General features: G+C 44.3%; 1 protein-coding gene across 3 annotated transcripts in view; it reads right to left on the bottom strand.

The window, feature by feature from the left end:
- The window catches only part of RECK (reversion inducing cysteine rich protein with kazal motifs), a 166797-nt gene that overhangs the window by 28808 nt on the left and 119592 nt on the right, over positions 1–18397 (bottom strand). For 2 of the 3 annotated variants that reach the window (XM_074987944.1, XM_074987946.1), the window contains 4 exons: positions 13129–13251; positions 12374–12545; positions 8150–8342; positions 629–839 (listed from right to left, as the gene is read on the bottom strand). In XM_074987944.1, the coding sequence (XP_074844045.1) occupies positions 629–839; positions 8150–8342; positions 12374–12545; positions 13129–13251 (699 nt within the window). The remainder of the gene's footprint in view (positions 1–628; positions 840–8149; positions 8343–12373; positions 12546–13128; positions 13252–18397) is intronic. The other variant, XM_074987945.1, reaches the window with a different exon arrangement.

Below are 18397 nucleotides of genomic sequence, written 5' to 3'. Positions count from 1 at the left end.
ATGTGAAAAACTACTACATCAGCAGTGAAACACAGTTTAGAATGTTAACATATTTTAGATTTCAAAATTAGCATCCCATTGGAATTGAATAGGAAATTCACACTTCTCCCAGCAATCACTTCAAGTTGTCTGCACATTTGAGAAGGCGTCACCCAAGCTATCAACAAAATTTTAACCTAGGTAAGACCAGAGGTTGCAGAGTCTAACACCATTCACTGAAAATTCCTTATGACAAGCCCCACTATTTAACTCAGGATCTATAGACATCAGTCCTGCTGATGACAATTGACAAAGCATTAAGAAAGAGCAAACCTTCAAAGATATAGTATTCCAACCATTTAGAACATGCCATGTCAAAAACACCACGTAACTTCTCACAGCAAGTGAAACCAAAGCAGAAAATATCTCAGCCAGCTAGCTTTTGTTTATACACTGGAAAACTAACTCATCTGCATCACCTTCACAGTATCCAGCTCTGAAGCACATCATCTGTTTGTTAATGAAAACCACACAAAGGTGTCCCCCCCTTCAACACAAGATATTTTGGTCCACATAAAATTGCTTATATGAGTCGCTCTCAGACACACTCATATCTTGATTAACCATTAACAGCAGCCAACAAATGTACCTGGTGGAATAACTGGTTTGCATCCAGTTGTAGAAAGAGGAGGACACTTCACAGAGATGCATTCTGTTTGAAAAATATAGTCTGAGATAACTCCTACAGCTTGACAATGTCCATAGTAGTCCACAGCCACTCGGTCAGAATAGGCAGCACATACATTACTGTAGGTTTCACCATTATGTCCACATACTGGTTCCACTGATTTGCAGAAGGACTGAAAAAGAGTGTGTGAAAAAGTGCAAAAAACTTGGTTTATTCACACTGGACACAATACGTCAAGACGACCTTACAGTAGGTTTTAAATTATTACATTCATCAAGTTGATTATTACATGGGTAAAAGTTGCGCATGCTAACAAAATGTGTTAAAAGCCCCAAATGGAAATCTAGAGCAAATACCCCAAATAATTTTAAGCAACGGAAAATGAAAGGATTATTGTTACTAGACAAGACAATGGAAGAATATAAATACTATAGGTTTAAGATGCACCCAAGATTTACTTCTGTTAATGGAAGGGAAACTGGGACAGTGTTAAAAATCAGGTATTGGAGAACAGGCACTAAAACAGAACCAAAAAAGTGCATTCTGGATGGGTTTTCATGTTCTTAAAATAACTTCAGTAAATAGAACATTTAGAAAGATATAACATTATAAACACTTTCAAAGTAGTAAAATGTATTACTACTATTATAGATTTCAGCCCAACATACGTATGTTTGTTTGATGATTGGTTTTTCTTTTTTAGTTTGTAGAAATGTCCCTATCAGGCCTTCTAGGCACACGTACAAATGAATATAAAAATAAACAGGTACTAGGTGCCAATTAAGAAAAACCCCAACACCCTGCTGAAAGAAACCAATGTACTCGGGAAAATTGTAGGAGACAGACAAGCCATGCAATGTACTTGACAGGCCAACAAACTCAAACTGTTGGATCAAGGAGAGAAGTGAATTGAATTCAAAGTCTCCTGCGGAGTGCTCCCAGATATAAGCTGTCATACACTATTCTCTAAATCCTTTCAAATGGAAAAAATAAGTAGAGAAACGTTCAACTCCAGTTTCCCTTGCTAGGGACTACACCTCTGACAGTAACGACTCTCTCTTCTAGTAGCATCAAAAATAGCTGACATCATGGACCAGGGTGAAAGTAAGTTGTGAGATTTACCGATATGCTGGGTCCCTCCAGGGCAAGGTGAGGGCAGTAGCTCTGGCCCCTGGGAGAAGCAGAGGCTTACGCAAGACGCGGAACCACAAGCCAGATGCCACCAGCTATTCCTGGATGGTCACCACAGTGGCCACTAGGAGCCCAAGCTCTTTTAAATTGCCAGCCCACACACACAACCCTTTTCCTATGCCCCCACCAGCAGCCCTGCCCATAGGATCTGGCAACACTGTGGGACCCTACCAGCAGGGTGGCTGATTGTGGGGGAGAGGGGGGATCATATACATGCTGGTACTGGAGGCTGGATCTCACCAGTGTTCCATATCAGCCTGACGTGGCTCGATCTCAACAGTGCTCCATCTCAGCCTGCACCAGTCCACTTTTACCTCAGTCCTAATCATTTGATCTTTGTCCAACTTACAAAGAACTGTATTAATGAACTGTGTTAGACAAATATGTATTACACAATATTATAAAATAAATGACTGTTTAAGAACCTTAAAAGGAAATGTAAAAGGGAACATTGCTGCTTTCTGAATTTATCTTGACGTTACTAAAACTCTGCTGAAACTAAAAATCAAAGCTGGTTTGTGTCTTATCTACAGTACATTCTGGGCCTGTGTAGATAACAAGACAAAGCAAGCCAGACAAAATGTCTGATTTACTAGACAGGTACACATCTTACTAGTAAGACAGACTGAGAGGATAATACTGAGTGGACAGAACTAGTCAATCAGCAACCCCAATGCCAACGTCAGGGACCCGGGATCATTTAAAAAAAAAAAAAAAACTAGCTACATATTTTTTGTAACCATTGCTCTTCAGGATGTACGGCTCATGTCTATAACAATTAGGAGTCCATGCACAACTGCTGGAAGGTTTTTCCATAGTGGTATTCATCAGGTTGGCTGTGCAGCTTCCCAACCCCTCAAATGGCACCATCATGGCCACATAGCTCTGGGGTCTTGTAATTGACATGAGCCACACATCTCAAAGAATAACACTTATGAAAGGCAAGTCATGTTTTTTTCTTCGTCTTCTGACAGTAGGCTTGCCAATGAACGACTGGTGAGGCACAGAAAAGGAATCTTTGGTTGCAGAAGTCAAGAACCTGAGGCAGAAGGTACTGCCCCATGTACTTTGAGAGGGGTACCTACTCATAGCTTTATGGTTATGACTCCTGCTTGTGACATCTTCCCTAATTAATGCTGAGTGCCTTCCTTCCTACCACTGAAAGTTTCTTTTCTACACACAGACTCTGCTTGCAAGAGAGGAAGTATTGCCTTTCAGAGGCACCATGGGGTTGTATATAATTTTCACAGGTTACTGGCTGAAGGCTTAAGCTGGTTCTGTGTTGTAATGTTGAAGAAGATCACTAGATAAAGAACATCCCTGGTTGCTGCCAGCTCTGCACTGCAGAAGAGCTACACTTAGAATAAAATGTTTATAGGTGAGACAATTTTAATAATTTGCGACTGCTTGATGTTATGAGATGTATAAAAGAGTGTGCTTAACAGAAGAGGCTGAAGCAATGCAAAATCCACACCCTGTAAAACCAGCATAGATCTGATCATCACAGAAATGGCCTACCTGTGCTGCAGGAACTATGTAATCCATCACACATAACTTGGTTAGTTTAGCATCCTAAAATTTTCTTATTAAACTTTAAACTAGTTAAACTTAGTAACTGGTGCGGACTGTGCTTTTCTCCCAACTCCTAAAGGAGATTAAAAGTAACAAGACTGACACAGCTTCTGTACCACATTACTAGGCTTACAAATAGGTTCATGGAGACCAAGATGATCTGAGGATGCCACGTATTTTTTTGCCATGTTTCCCAAAATTGGAAGATTAGTGACAGCATCATATTACAAAGACTGTCAAGGATCAAGAGATGGCTTCTTGAGCATGTTCCTGTAAATTAGCCACATGCGGTTTTTCATCCTACCAGTTTTGTGAGGACTGATTATCCTCTCTCAGTATGTACTGTTGTCATGACCAGCACACAGGCAGATTGATCTAGCATGTCCCTAGCAGTCAGTGCTGGAGTAGGTCCTGATAGCTGGGCCAGAGTCTTGGGGTCAAACCAAGGGTCAGAGTCAGAAACAAGGTCAATAGGAAGTCAGACTGAAAGTCAGATCCAAAAAAGTAGGGCTAGAACCAGAAACAGATCATAAAAGTGCTGTTGCTAGTTGCAACAGGACACGTACTACCAAAAAATAAAGACAGCTTCCTAGAGCTTCCACCATAAATAGACAGTGCATCTGGACAAATCAAATGCCGGGGGGTGCCCCTAATCAGGTTTTCCAGGGGTGGCATGTCCTGGGATGCTTAATCTCTCAAGGTTCATAGAACAATGATTTCACATCTGCAATGGCTGCCAACTGGCAGTGTGGCAGTGGCAGCTATCTGAAGCCCTGCAGACTGGGCTCTAGTCCTCTTATCTGTACAAGTGCCATATTTGATTTCAGATTGTGAGAAGAATTATTTGTACTGCACCAGGTTGTTTAACAAAATAGGAAAATACTACATGAAGTAGAAGGATAAAATCAAAAGTGGGTAAGAATAGCAATATTACATAAACACAAAAAGCCCCTTAAAATATGGCCACTCCTGGATTTTTACAATTAAAAAAAAATCCTTCCTTTTCAGAGCTATCTAAAAGTTACCTTGAATATCAAAGGAAGGCTAGAAATGTGCTAGTGGAAAAATCAGCAACTCAAAGTACCAGATGTACATGGTGCGTCAGGCATGATCAAAACAGCATGGCTGTGAATGCAACAGGAGCTTGAGGCTTGTATGAACCATCAGTAAGAAGACTAATCCAGTCAGTCAGTCAAAGATCATGTTTATATAAGGAATGCTTTAGTGATTTAGGACTTCCAGTATACTTGACTGGCAAAACACTCCTAGTAGAGACTTGGCTATACCGCACACCTGTGCTTGGGACTGATAACAGTAAAGCCATGCTCCCCAAAAATGAAACACACTATATAGCTAAAAGCACAGCTTTGCCACTATTGCTCTGTCTGTACTAGCAACTTATGTGTGGACAGTTACGTCAGTCAGGGATCACACCTCTTCATATCCCTGACCATCACAGCTACGCAGCCGAAAGTCTGCAGAGTAGACCAAGACTAACCAAGAATGCGTAAGACACTGCAGACTGAGTAATCTCCAAAGAAACTGAAAAAAATGCATTGCAAGCAATCAATTCACTTAATTAAAGTGATGAACTCAGTGCTGTAAGTCCTGTATTAAAGCAGTATTTCTTTCTTCTCATAAGCAGGAGGAAAGATCACAGCCAGCTAGTTTATTTGGCAGTGGTTGCAGTCTAGTGATGCACCAGATATGCAGAATGACGAGCCTACTCAACTGCTTAGGAGGCCATAGAGAAAAGATAATTTATTGGTGGACACCTTTGGCTGTGTCAGATACCCGCATTCCAGAAAATGCACCTGACATGAAGGGTGTGTTAAGGCACCCCTCTCATCTCTCAAGACTTAGCAATTCCACCTCTTGCGATGGTGGGCATGGTATCATCAACCCCACTTTGGGCAGGGTTTGCTTTTCCCTATTTTCAGGATAGGCTTCAGGATTGCCCTAAGAGTGATCCTCCACCAAACACAAAGGAAAATAGTTTCAAACAAAACCACAAAAACCCAGTGGGTACCTACCACTGCCTCCTCACTGGAGCAGCGTGTCATACAGATGATTTCCCTGGGGGAACAGTCCTTCCCCATACCAAGCACTCAGGTTTGGCTGTTTCCTCCATAGAAAGGAGCACAACCTTTCACTCTGGAGGAGCTTATTCCCCTCCTGTCACTAGCCTGACAGGGGCTTCTCTCTCTCTTCCCCTTTTCTCTGCCCACAGAAGGGGTTTTTAAAGGCCTCAGGCAGGCCTTAATTGGAATCAAGCATCCCTAAGTGATCTGAGTCAATCCCATCTCAGCTTGTAAGACAAAGGGTCCTTAATATTTTGGGGCTAACATACTGGCCTTCCAGGACACTCTTGCAGCTGTCCAGCCTCACTTGTCAAAGTGGGCACTGCGTTGTTGCTATGCTGTGAGAAGGAGTAAAGCTGGTAAAACTATTCCGAAATAGTGGCTTGTGGGGTATTAAACTTTTTTGTATTGAAAGCATTAAGGAAGGCATTAGAATATTTGAGGTTGACATGCTATACACATAGTCTATGTCCTGAAGCAACGCTGATATTTAGGATGGGTTTCAGATGGTTATGTCCCCTACTCCTATTATGATCTTGGTCTGCTATTGATACAGGCAAGATACAGGGCGGGGTGTGAAATACCCATGGTAGGGTGACCAGCATGTGAGCTCCCAGGGATCTCAAAGTTGCTCAAGTCTTTGAGATTGTGTAATTATCTATCCATCTTCTATGAAAACAGGGAGGGACTTTCCAATGGGAGGTCCTGGATTGTCCGTTGGACCTTGCATGGAAGGCCCGAGACCTAAAGCTATACACCCCCTCCTCGTGGCAATACCTGATACCATGACACGCATCATCACATCCATGGCATCCAAGGCTGCCTACGGAAGATATAAGTCTGCCCTCCTCAACCAAGGCCATGAACTCCACCCTAGAATCCTGCAGAAGCAACTGTTAGCGTCGCCAACAAGGACAAATAGTAAAAAAAGCATCAGCTTACTACAGCTTGTTGGTTAGAAATATGGAGCTGTAAACCTCCTGTCAAATAAGTTTTCCTACCAAACAACATTCTTTTTTTCAGGGAGGAACACAGGTACCCCTGCTCCTCCCTGTGGCTGGCAGCATCAACAACCAGAGACTCTGGAGGAGGGGAAACAGAACGGTGTTCAGATTCCCAACTGGTACAAAGTACTTCTTCTTGTTTCTCCAGGCCGCGGGGGGCAATGAGGCTGGGGTTTGCCACACAGTCTCGGCATCGTCTGAAAGCGTTTAGATGAGGGACAGTGCTGCGTGTGTGGGAACGGATGTACTAAGAATACCCACCATGAGAGCGGTCTCTTCTGAGATCTCCTCCACTTGCATTCCCAATCTTTCAGTTTCCCTGCATAGTAGCTGCTGAGGATCTCTATGATCTCCTCAAGCAGGTGCCAAGGTCGTGCCTGCCAGCGCCTCACCTGGTGAAGAGGACAAGAATATAGCAGCCAGGAGAGGCTGCTCAGTACCCTCAGCTCCTGACAAGTCCGTAGTGACTAATATCTGTGGGTCCAAGACCAGCTGGGTTGGAGCAGAAGCTTCATGTGGTGCCATCATCTAGGAAGGAGTCAGCAACAGTGCCACCATATGTGGGAGTGTGGGTAATGGTGCTGCCATGTCTGGTGGCAGTGACCGAGGTATCAGTGCCAGGATAGACGTCGGTACCAATGCTGGGTCTACCCCCATGAAAGTTGTCGTCACCCCTGCCAGAGGGTCCGCCAGAGGACTTAAAACTACAAGTGTGAGGAAGTTGCAGCTAAACTCCATGCAAAGAAGGAAATGGGGGGGAGATGCTGGGTCCTATATTGAGTCCCATGAACGTAACACTCCAAAGGGCATCTAGACCAACCCTACTGCAACTTTCTAAGGAAAAATCTTGCAGCTGCCATGCACATGCGTGCAAGCACCTAACTAGGAATGCAAATGAACAATCACGGCAAGAGGAAAGCTTGTTTTCCTTTTCTAATCCATGAATCAAAACAGGTGTGAGAATGAGATGTACTATAGCTAAAATCTTGAAGGACAAGGTGACCAAAACCAATCAGATCACCAACTACAGATTACATCACCTAATTCTAAAGCAAGTACATTTTGAAAAACTTATGTTTCCAGGATATTTAAATTAGTTTTTTAAATTAAAACACTTTTGTGCATTTTAATTAGATTTAAATTTCTAGCCAGAACTTGAAAATAAAAAATAATGTAGTAAATAAGAAATGCATTATTCACCATTTTAAATAAAAATTATAATAATAAATACATAAAAATTAAAATAAAATAAAATAAAGAATTTGAATAAATTTAAATTAAATTGAAATAAGTGTACACCAATGTGTATCTTGCTAGTTATGAAAATGAACACCCAAATTAATGGCAAGTCCATAGCTGGTTGCAAATTAACAAATATTAATGTTTTTCCAATCACTGAAAACCAACATGTCTTTAAAAATTCTTTAAACTAAAAAGTTCTTTAAAAAATAACTAAAAGGTACAAATGTAGATTTGCTTTGATTTTTTTTTTTTTGAGTCCCCCAGGTCAGATAACGGGTTTTTGAAAAAGCATTACTTTAAAAAGAATCTTTTCATGAACCAGAAACAAATTCTGGTTGAACATGGCATATGAAAATGGAACATTTAAGAATGCCGCAAAAACTATTTCATACCTGGCATGGACCTCTGTATGATACATTTTTTCCTTTTTGGTACAAAGTACACAGATTATTATATTCCATATTATCTGTGTCACAAACAGGATCCTGTAGCTGGTCACAGTTGAATTGTCTCGGCACACATTCATGCTGGTTACATCCAAACTTCTCAAAACTAGTTAAGCAAACCTGTGGCTTTGGTATACACCTGCATAAATTAATAATATTTTCACATTATGTAGGTTTATTAACTCAAAATATTTAGGGAAACATTAACTCTTAAGACACTATCACAAGCTTTAGAGTCAGGTATGGGTGAGAGAGCTGTAGGAAACGTGTAGCAGAATATTTTAGGTAATAAAGTTTCAGGACTCATTACAAACATGGTACTGCATAAATTTCTGCCAAGGTCAGTGAACCTGAGATGAGATTCAAACAAAAATCCTCCTCCTTCCAAGTATTCTGCAGTGTTTGGGGATAAACTTTGCTAAAACTATCAGTTTCTGAATTTAAGTTTGCAAACATAGGTTCAAACAAATGTCAGAGTCTGAACCAGCGTGAAAATAACAAAGTAAAAATTTAACTGACTGTTTAAGAACAAAAACAGCAATACCATACAATTCTAGCTCAACCCTGTGCTGACAGTACATCATTCCCATTAAACATAAATCAATTAAGTGAAATTTAATCCTTTACATTCAACATGCTATATCAAGCCTAAGATTTACAAAAGTGGAAATGTAATACCTAATATAACTTTCTTTCCTACCAGTGCCATCTCCCCAAACCTATCACTTAAGGGAAATACAGAACAGCAAAGAACAGAAATAGAGGGGGAAAAGATGCTAAGATAAATTAACACCAATCCCTTTTCTACTACAAAGTAAATGCTTTATATGGAATTTTATTTGGGAATCACTGGGTAGCACATTCTTACCAAGATATCCCTCTGCTAAAGGCAGAAGTGCCAACCTTTAGTGTTTGATGAATGCACTGATGGAAAACCAAATGGTTGTTCTACAAAACTTCTCTACCTGCTCTTAACACTAAGTCATTTTTCTGGAGCTTGCCTTAATTGCCAGTGGGGCTTATTATCCTTGTGCACTATAGATTTCTGCAAATACAGCAGAAATTGGCACTAATATTGGGGGATGTGCATTTTATGTATTGTGTCTTTAGCGCTATCATTGGTTTTGTGCCAAGTCTCTGCTGTTTTGTTTTAATAGAGAGTCAGATGGTCTTTAAAAGAACATAAAAACATGGCACAAAACCAATGATAGAGCTAAAGACACAATACATAAAATGCACATCCCCCAATATTAGTGCCAATTTCTGCTGTATTTGCAGAAATCTATAGTGCACAAGGATAATAAGCCCCACTGGCAATTAAGCACTGGCAACACTGAGCCCTTACACAATGTGAAGAGAAGGCGTAACTGATTTACAATAGTAGGTATTCTTTTCATTTTACAGGCATCTGACGAATTGGGTCTTTGCCCAAGAAAACTTATCCTCCAAAATATGTTAGTCTGTAAGGCGGCACAGGACTCTTGTTGTTTTTCGTTTCACAGACTACAAAAAGCACTCATCACTCAAAGAGTTGTGAAATGAACCCAGGGCTCTTGACTCAGTTCCTTTCTTTAATTATTGGACTGAACAGACATCAGATGGTAACTTGAACAAAAGTTACAAAGAGGTAAAATGTCTCATATCTTATTTTTAATTCTATAGACCATCTAGTACCTCAGTGTCATAATTACATAATAATTTTGTTTCATTTTTAAAAGTAGATTCTATGGCATGCATATTAAAGAAAATGTTAACATTACAGAAATAATCAAGAGAACAAAAAATGAATGCTTCATGCCGTCTGTCTCTCGACTATTAGAAAATAGAAATTCGGTATCTCACAAATTCCCACTAATTTACTTGATTTCTTACGGCTTCTCTACACTACCTCCCTCCTTCAAAGGGAGCATGGTAAGTAGGGTGTTGCGAGTTTATTAATGAAGTGCTGCGGTGCATATGTAGCACTTACTTAAGCAAATTCCCCCCTGCCGCAACTTCTAAGTGCCAAACTTCAAAGTGCTGGTTCACGTCTAGCCACAGCTCACCCACAGGTACTTCAAAGTGCCGGGGGTACTTCGAAGTCCCTTTACTCCTCAAAATTTTGGGGCTTCGAAGTACCCCAGGCACTTCTAAGTACCAGCAGGTGAGCTGTGGCTAGACATGAGCCGGCACTTCGAAGTTTAACACTTCGAAGTTGCCACGGGGGGGAATTTGCTTAATGAAGTGCTGCATATGCACCGCAGCACTTCATTAATAATCTCCCAACACCCTACTTACCATGCTCCCTTTGAAGTAGGGAGCTAGTGTAGACAAGCTCTTAGAGAGTGAAGTATTGTGTATTCACACACACACACACACACACACACACACCCGCCCCAGGTGAGGACAAAGCAGGAACTTCTAAAGAGCGGTAACTACTTAATTGTAAAAATATTTATCTTTAAATTTTTTGCCTACTAGTTGTAATAATGTAGTAAGTGTTCTTAATGGGTGCTCAGTAAATGTAACATTATTTTAAATATTTGCACTGCTTAGGTCTGATTGATTTCCACTCAACTCACTGAATGAAGCCTGAGCAATTTTACTACGTGTCCCATATTTGGCATAGGGAAATACGGTCACCCTAACAATAATATATATATCAGTGGAAATCGATCAGACCTATGCGGTACAAATGTTCAAAATAACGTTATATTTACTGAGCACGCATTAAGAACACATACTATATTATTATAACTAGTAGGCAAAAAAATTAAAGAGATATACTTACAGTCAAGCACTTACCACTCTTTAGAAGTGCCTGCTTTGTCCTCACCTTGCTGTCCTCCAGTATGTGATGCTTCCAGCCCTGACACTGCCCCATAGGCTTCTCCTCCACAGAGAACACACAGGGAATGCTGGATAAAGTCCTGCCACTCCCAGCTGCTGTACCACAATGGGGCACTGGACACTGGGGCTCCTGCCCCACAGTGGTGCCCCGGGCATAGGGGCTGCAGCATCCCAGTGTGGGCAGAGGAACTCAGGGATGGTGGCTGCAGCCTGCTGGCTGGCATATACAGGAACCACTAGGGATGATGACTGCAGCCTGCACACCTGTGGGGGCAACTGCCCAGTGCAGGAGTGGCTGCCCAGCCACAGGGCACCAGGAATGCAGCCTAGCAGAGCAGCTGGCTGGCTGCCCTAAGCATTGGGGCACTAGAAATGGGACTGCTTCCCCATGGATAAGCACTGCGGGAGGTGGCCTATGCAGCTGCCCCACTCTGAAGGTGCTCCAGCTGTGTCACACCGTGGGCTGCCAGGAACTAACTGCCAACCCTGCAGGAGATCTCCGGCTCCAGGGGTGGTTGCCCTGTGGGAGCTGCTGCCCTGTGGGGGATGGGGCGAATGATTGTGGCTCCCTGTCTGCCCCATGCCTTGAGGCACCAGCAATGAAGCTACCACCCTGCTGGGGTGGGGGGATGCACTTCCTGGCTGCAGAGGGCAGCCACTCTGTGCGTGCGGCTCCTGGCTGCCCCATGCCTCGAGGCTATGGGAACAGGGCTGCTGCCCTGTGTAGGAGCTCCCTGGCTTCCCCACACCTCTAGGTGCTGGCAGTAGGGCTACTGCCCTGACAGAGGAACTGGGGCTTCCTGGCTATGGAGGTCGGCTGTCCTGCACGGGAGGCTCCTGGCTGCCCCCTGCCTCAGGGTCTCGGAATTTAGCTCCTGGCTGCCCCATGCCTCAGGGAACTGGGAACAGAGCTCCTCAGCTGTCTCAAGCTGTGGAGCTCTGGGAATGGGGCTGCCGCCTTGTGGGTGCAGTTCCCCAGCTGCCTCATTACTCGGGTTGCTGGCAACAGGCTACTGCCCTGCCAGGGGGCACTTCCCAGCTGGAGAGGGAGGCTGCTTGAGAGGGGATGGAGGCTCTCTAGCTGCAGGGGCAGCTGGCTCCCTCTCCTGCTGCTGCCTGCATACCTCCCAGTCAGTACGTCATGCACATGCTGTCTGACTGGCTCCTGGTTCATTTTACCTCCAGCTGTGCACCTGTACTACCTTGGAGAGCTCAGCAGGAGAGTGAATATAGGACAATTTGCCCTTTTGTTAAAAAAGTGGGGACGCCTGCCTGACAACTAAAATATGGGACTGTCCTGGGGACAATGGGACAGATGGTCACCCTACATATAATCTTTACCTCTGATTTTTGGAACATGGGTTAGGGTGACAAGGATCCTTGGAGATACATGATCCAAATTCAAACTGATTGTCCTGGAGCCCAACACATCGGGCTATGCATGCACTTGGATATGTGCGTCCATTTTGTCCACATACTGGAACAAACTGATCGGCACAGTTACATGGTAGACCTGAAAAATTAACATACAGATCAGTAATTCTGCTTGTTTATTTCCATTGACAGAAAACGTACAAAATACTACAGTCTGTGTAACCAACAGGTGGAGCATACTGAGCTGTGTTGGTACAAGTCTGGACTCAATATGTGATCTACACTGGCTTCAAATATGGGCAAAAACTTAGGGTATGTTTACACTTTAACCACCACAGCTGGAGTTGCACCACTGCAGTCCTTCAACGTGGACACTGTGCCGGTGAGAGTGCTTCTGCTATTGGCACAGATAGTGCCCCCTCCTCCCTCCACAGAGGCAGGAGCTAAACTGACAGAGGAATTCTTCTGTTGACGCAGTATTGTCTATACTAGCGTCATGTTGGTATAGCTATATCTGTCGGGGTGTGAAAAATCAGCACCCCCAGAGACATGCAGTTATACCAATGTAAATTTCTAGGGCAGATCAGTTCTTGAGAAAAAAGCAACAGAGCCAAAGTGAATAGTCACTGAAATTTTCAGGGCAAACTGCAGGAAGAGCTCTAAATCAACCTTTTACAACTCACAAACTAGTAATAACGTTCCTGTATTTTGGAAAACATTACCTGTAAACATGCGACGTTCATCTTCTGAGCTATGTTCATTAAGACACTGACGAGTGGAACATATCAAGTTCCCAGCAAAACAAGAACATACATTACAATCTATGTTAAAGGATGTTCCATGGCCTTAAAATAAAAGAAAGTATTTTATGTGCATAATTACAAATACCACCAAGAGATTCTGCTCTAAAAGTCGTATTTTATATAGTTAAAGCTGCAGACAGAATTGAATTATAAACTGGCTTGTGATTTTTTTCTTCTTGTTCAATGACACTTTTCTGTTGAATTGCACTTAACTAAGTAAATTCCAGGTACGTTCACTAACTTTGTATTTTAAATATTTTTCCTGAATAGCAGTAAAAGTTCTTTTTAAAGTGCGAAGTAATAGACTAGTACATGCTGAACTAGATTCTTATTTATGAGTCTTTACCCTTTGCACTGCTCACTTCCCTCCTATGTGTGCCCCCTTTTGGAAGCACAGAATAACATCTCACGCTAAGACAGTCAATCTGCAAATGTTTTTTGTGGTCTTAATCTAGGTCTCAGTGCTCATATGTCCAATAAAAGAAAAAAAATCACACCCCACAATCTGGCATTGTTAGCTGGAAGCAGCTGTGTTTGTTCAGCAGTAATATGGGATGATGAGTGTTTACAGTCAGTACTGAGACATACTGGCAAAAACAGCAAAACACGGGGCCACATCCTTTCAAAGTAGACACAAACATAAAGGCCCATCCTCAAATTTTCAGCACTGGGCCTTTGATATTGCAGCTACTAAGACTAATTTTGGTTTCAGGACAGGTGATCAGTGTTTTACTTCAAGTCAGTTAAGGTATGTCTATGCTTCAATAAAAAAATCTATGGCTGGCTCGTTCTGACTCTGGCTTGAAGGACTTAGTCTAAGGGCTGTTTAATCATGGTGTAGACTTTTGGCCCAGGTTTTAGGATCCTGCAAGGAGGGAGGGACCCAGAGCTTGAACTGCAGCCTAAATCCAAGCATTTACAGCAAGAAATAGCTCTGCAGCCTGAGCCCTTTGAGCCCCAAGTTGTGTATGTCTCACTGCAGTGGAGACATATAAATAGATTCATCTAGATGGCAATCCTTCACAAAAAATAAGCCAACATTAGTAAATGCAATTTCAGAAATGAAATACAGATAAACGCAGCAGTAAGAAAGCAGATGAGATTAAGGAGTGGTTTGTTTGTTGAATCCTAATGATTGTGAAAAAACTCACATTTACAAATTTAACATTGCATTAATGTAGATTTTAACATAATATGCTAAAAGGTTAACTAAAGATCAATTCTTACATTGGCCCTCATCTTATAGCATTATTTGATTCAGCTAAATTTCTAAACCAAACAGAAAGAGGGGCACTTGTAAACTTTGAATAAACAATGGGTAAACTTAAGATATGCACCCTAACTGTAAACAATGAATCCATGGAACTATTTAGAGTGTACTAGTCCATTGGTTCTCACACTTTTGTATTGGTGTGCACTTTCACACAGCAAGCCTTTAAGTGTGACACCCCCCCTTCCCTGATAAATTAAAAACTATTTTTATATTTAACACTATTATAAATGCTGAAGGTGAAGAGGTGAGGATAGGGTGGAGGCTGACAAGCTCATGACCCCCAACATAATACCCTCAATTCCCAGCTTGAGAACCCCCTTTCCCAGCAGAAAGAAAAGCTTCCATAAACCTGGTTACACTTTTAGGTAATAATTAAATAATCAATATTTATATCTTGCTAGAGTGTGTGATTTTTGTTCTTTAGGAAACATTTATGTACTTTACCTTGCGCAGAGAAAGAGACGTTACTCACTTGTAGTAACGATGGTTCTTCGAGATGTGTCCCCGTGGGTGCTCCACAGTAGGTGTCGGGCTCGCCTGGCGCCGCAGACCGGAATTCTTCTAGCAGTTTCCACTGGATCGCGCATGCGCTGATGTGCACTGCTCCCTTGCACGCCCCCGGCCATGTGCGCAATCCAGTCCCTGCCAGTTCCTTGACCAACCGCCCCGGATGCTCCTGAAAAACACCGGACAGAGATCCGAAGCGGGGAGGATGGGCGGGTAGCGGAGCACCCACGAGGACACATCTCGAAGAACCATCGTTACTACAAGTGAGTAATTTCTCTTTCTTCTTCAAGTGGTCCTCGTGGGTGCTCCACAGTAGGTGACTACCAGCAGTAACCCAAAGTAAGGAGGTGGTACTTGATTCATGTGCAGCTTGCCCCCAGGAGGACTGCTGTCGACAGACGGGTATCCTCATCGAATACCCGATGCAGGGCATAATGTTTGGCGAAGGTGTCGTAGGATGACCAAGTCGCCGCTCTGCAAATGTCTTTCAACATGATTCCCTTGAAGGCCGTTTATGCCGTCACTGCTCTGGTGGAGTGAGCCCTGGGCGGGGCTAGCAAAGGAGTCTTTCGAAGCTCGTAGCACAGTTTTATACAGGACAATGTGATTTGAAATTCTCTGGGGAGAGAGGCCTTCCCCTTTCGACCTGGGAGCGAGAGACACCAGAAGCCTGTCCATTTTCCGGAAGGGCTTAGTTCTGTCTATGTAAAAGGCCAATGCCCTCCTCACATCTAGGAGATGCAGGCGCGCCTCCTTGCCGGAGCTGTGAGGCTTTGGGTAAAATGAGGGTAATACTATTGGTTCGTTAACGTGGAACTCCGAGGAAACTTTCGGAACAAAGGCTGGGTGTAACTGCAAGATCACCGCCTCCTTTGAGAACACTGTGCAGGGTGGCGTTGCCATCACTGCTGCGAGTGAGCTCACCCTGCCGGCTGACGTAATCGCAAGAAGGAAGGTCGTTTTCATGGTAAGTAGTCGGAGGGGTACCGTGGCTAATGGTTGGAAGGGTGGTCCCGATAGCGTGTGGAGCCCCAAGTCCAAACTCCACGACGGTGGTAGCGGTTTTCGAGGAAGGTACAGGTTTACCAGCCCCTTCACGAACCTTGTGACGATAGGATAGGCGAATACGGTGGGCCCTTCCTCTTTGTGCCGAAAAGCTGACATAGGTGCGAGGTGGACCTTTAGCGAGGATAGAGAGAGCCCGTCTCGTTTGAGGTCCAGCAGGTATTCTAGAATCACAGGGGCATCAAGAGGAGCTGTTTGGCAGAGCACCAGGCAGTAAAGCGTGTCCATTTCTGTTTGTAAGTCCACCTGGTGGAGGTCCTTCGGCTACAGTCTAAGACTTGTATTACCCCCTCCGTACACGTGCTCTCTAAGGCGCTGAGCCATGGATTAACCATGCTTGTAGGCGGAGTCCCTGAGGGTGCGGTTGTACTATGGACCCCTGAGTCTGCGTGAGGAAGTCCGGCACTACCGGTAGGGGGAGTGGCGGACGATCCAACATGCGCAGAAGCAGGGGAAACCATTGTTGTCGGTCCCAAGTTGGAACTATGAGTATCATGCGAGCTCTCTCCCTTCTGGCTTTCTGCAGAACCTTGTGGATAAGTGTTGTGGGGGGAAATGCATAGAGCAGAGGGCCCTTCCATGAGATCATGAAGGTGTCCCCCAGGGACCCCCGCCCTACTCCTGCCCTGGAGCAGTACTGAGGGCATTTCTTGTTGCGCTGGGTGGCAAACAAATCGACTTGGGGAAACCCCCAGGTGTGAAATGTGTGTCGTATCAGGTCGGAGCGGATCTGCCATTCGTGCGTGAGTACAAAGTGCCTGCTTAGTTGATCTGCCTTCATGTTGTGGGCGCCCGGCAAGTACGAGGCTTTCAACGTTATGTTGTTGGCAATGCACCAATTCCACAATCGGACTGCTTCTGCGCATAGCGCACGGGAACATGCCCCTCCTTGTCGATTGATGTAGAACATGGTGGAGGTATTGTCGGTATTGATCCCGACTACTTTGCCGTGCAGGTATTTCCGAAAATGTCTGCAGGCACTGAACACTGATCTGAGCTCCAGTATGTTTATGTGCAGTGTCTGTTCCGCGGGGGACCATAGCCCTGGTGTCACCTTGCTGCCAATGTGCGCTCCCCATCCTGTGTGGGAGGTGTCAGTTGTAAGAAAAATGGAAATTTGTGGTTAGTGGAAGGGCACTCCCACTAGCAGGTTCTTGGGATCTGCCCACCACACTAGCGATTTCCGTACCTCCGTCGTGGGCGATACTACCCTGTGGACGGTATAGGCTGCTGGTCTGTAAACACTCGCCAGCCAATCCTGCAGGCTTCGCATGTGTAACCTGGCATTCTGTACCACAAACGTGGCGGCCGCCATGTGCCCCAACAGTTGCAGGCATGTTAGGATCGGCACCGCGGGGCTGTAAATCATGACTTGCACCAAGGATTTGATGGTGCGGAAGCAGGCATCGGGCAGGTATACTCTTGATGCGATAGAGTTTATGGGCGCCCCTATGAACTCTATATCTTGCGTGGGTTCGGTCTTTGACTTTGCAAGGTTGATAACTAGGCCCAGCGAAGTAAACGTGTTCGCGGTGACACGTATCATGCATAGGACCTCTGTCTTTGAGGCCCCTTTCAGGAGGCAGTCATCCAGATATGGAAAAATAAACATGCTCTGCCTGTGCAGGTAAGCTGATACCACTGCCAGGGTTTTGATAAAGACTCTGGGTGCCAAGGATAGGCCGAACGGAAGAACCCTCTATTGAAAATGCTCCCTGCTGACCGTGAAGCAGAGGAAGCGTCTGTATGCCGGGTGGATTGTTATATGAAAGTAAGCATCTTGTAAGTCGAGGGCTGCAAACCAGTCTCCATCGTCCAGTGCCTAAGTATGGAGGCAACCGTAATCATCCAGAAGCGCTGCTTGCGCAAGTATCAGTTGAGGCCCCTCAGGTCCAAAATCGGCCTCCAGCCTCCTGTTTTCTTCTCTGTTAGGAAGTAGCGTGAGTAAAAACCTTTCCCTTGGAATTGTTCCGGTACTTTTTCCACCGCCCCTATGAACATGAGGTGACCTCCCTCCTGCTTCAGCCTTGCCTCGTGAGAAGGGTCCCTGAGAAGAGGCTGGATGGTGGGTTTCGTCGGTGGTAGTGACTGGAAAGGGATTGTGTAACCCGTGGCTATAATCTCCAGCACCCATTTGTCTGTTGTCATATTTTGCCATTGGGGGTAGAACGGTTTGAAGCGATGATGGAACATGAGGTGAGAGTGGCATTGAGCGATGGTGTTGATAGTGCAGTCCTCGACATACCCATCAAACTTGCTGCCTCTGGGCTTGCCCCGAGGTTGTGCGACTTCGTTAAGAACGTCGCCTGGGGGCCCTGTACTGTTGCTGGTGTTGATGGCGCC

The sequence above is a fragment of the Carettochelys insculpta genome, chromosome 2 (assembly GCF_033958435.1).
Source record: "Carettochelys insculpta isolate YL-2023 chromosome 2, ASM3395843v1, whole genome shotgun sequence".
In the NCBI taxonomy this organism is placed as follows: domain Eukaryota; kingdom Metazoa; phylum Chordata; order Testudines; family Carettochelyidae; genus Carettochelys; species Carettochelys insculpta.
Note: the sequence above shows the minus strand (reverse complement) of the source record. Positions and strands in the feature narration are given on the sequence as shown.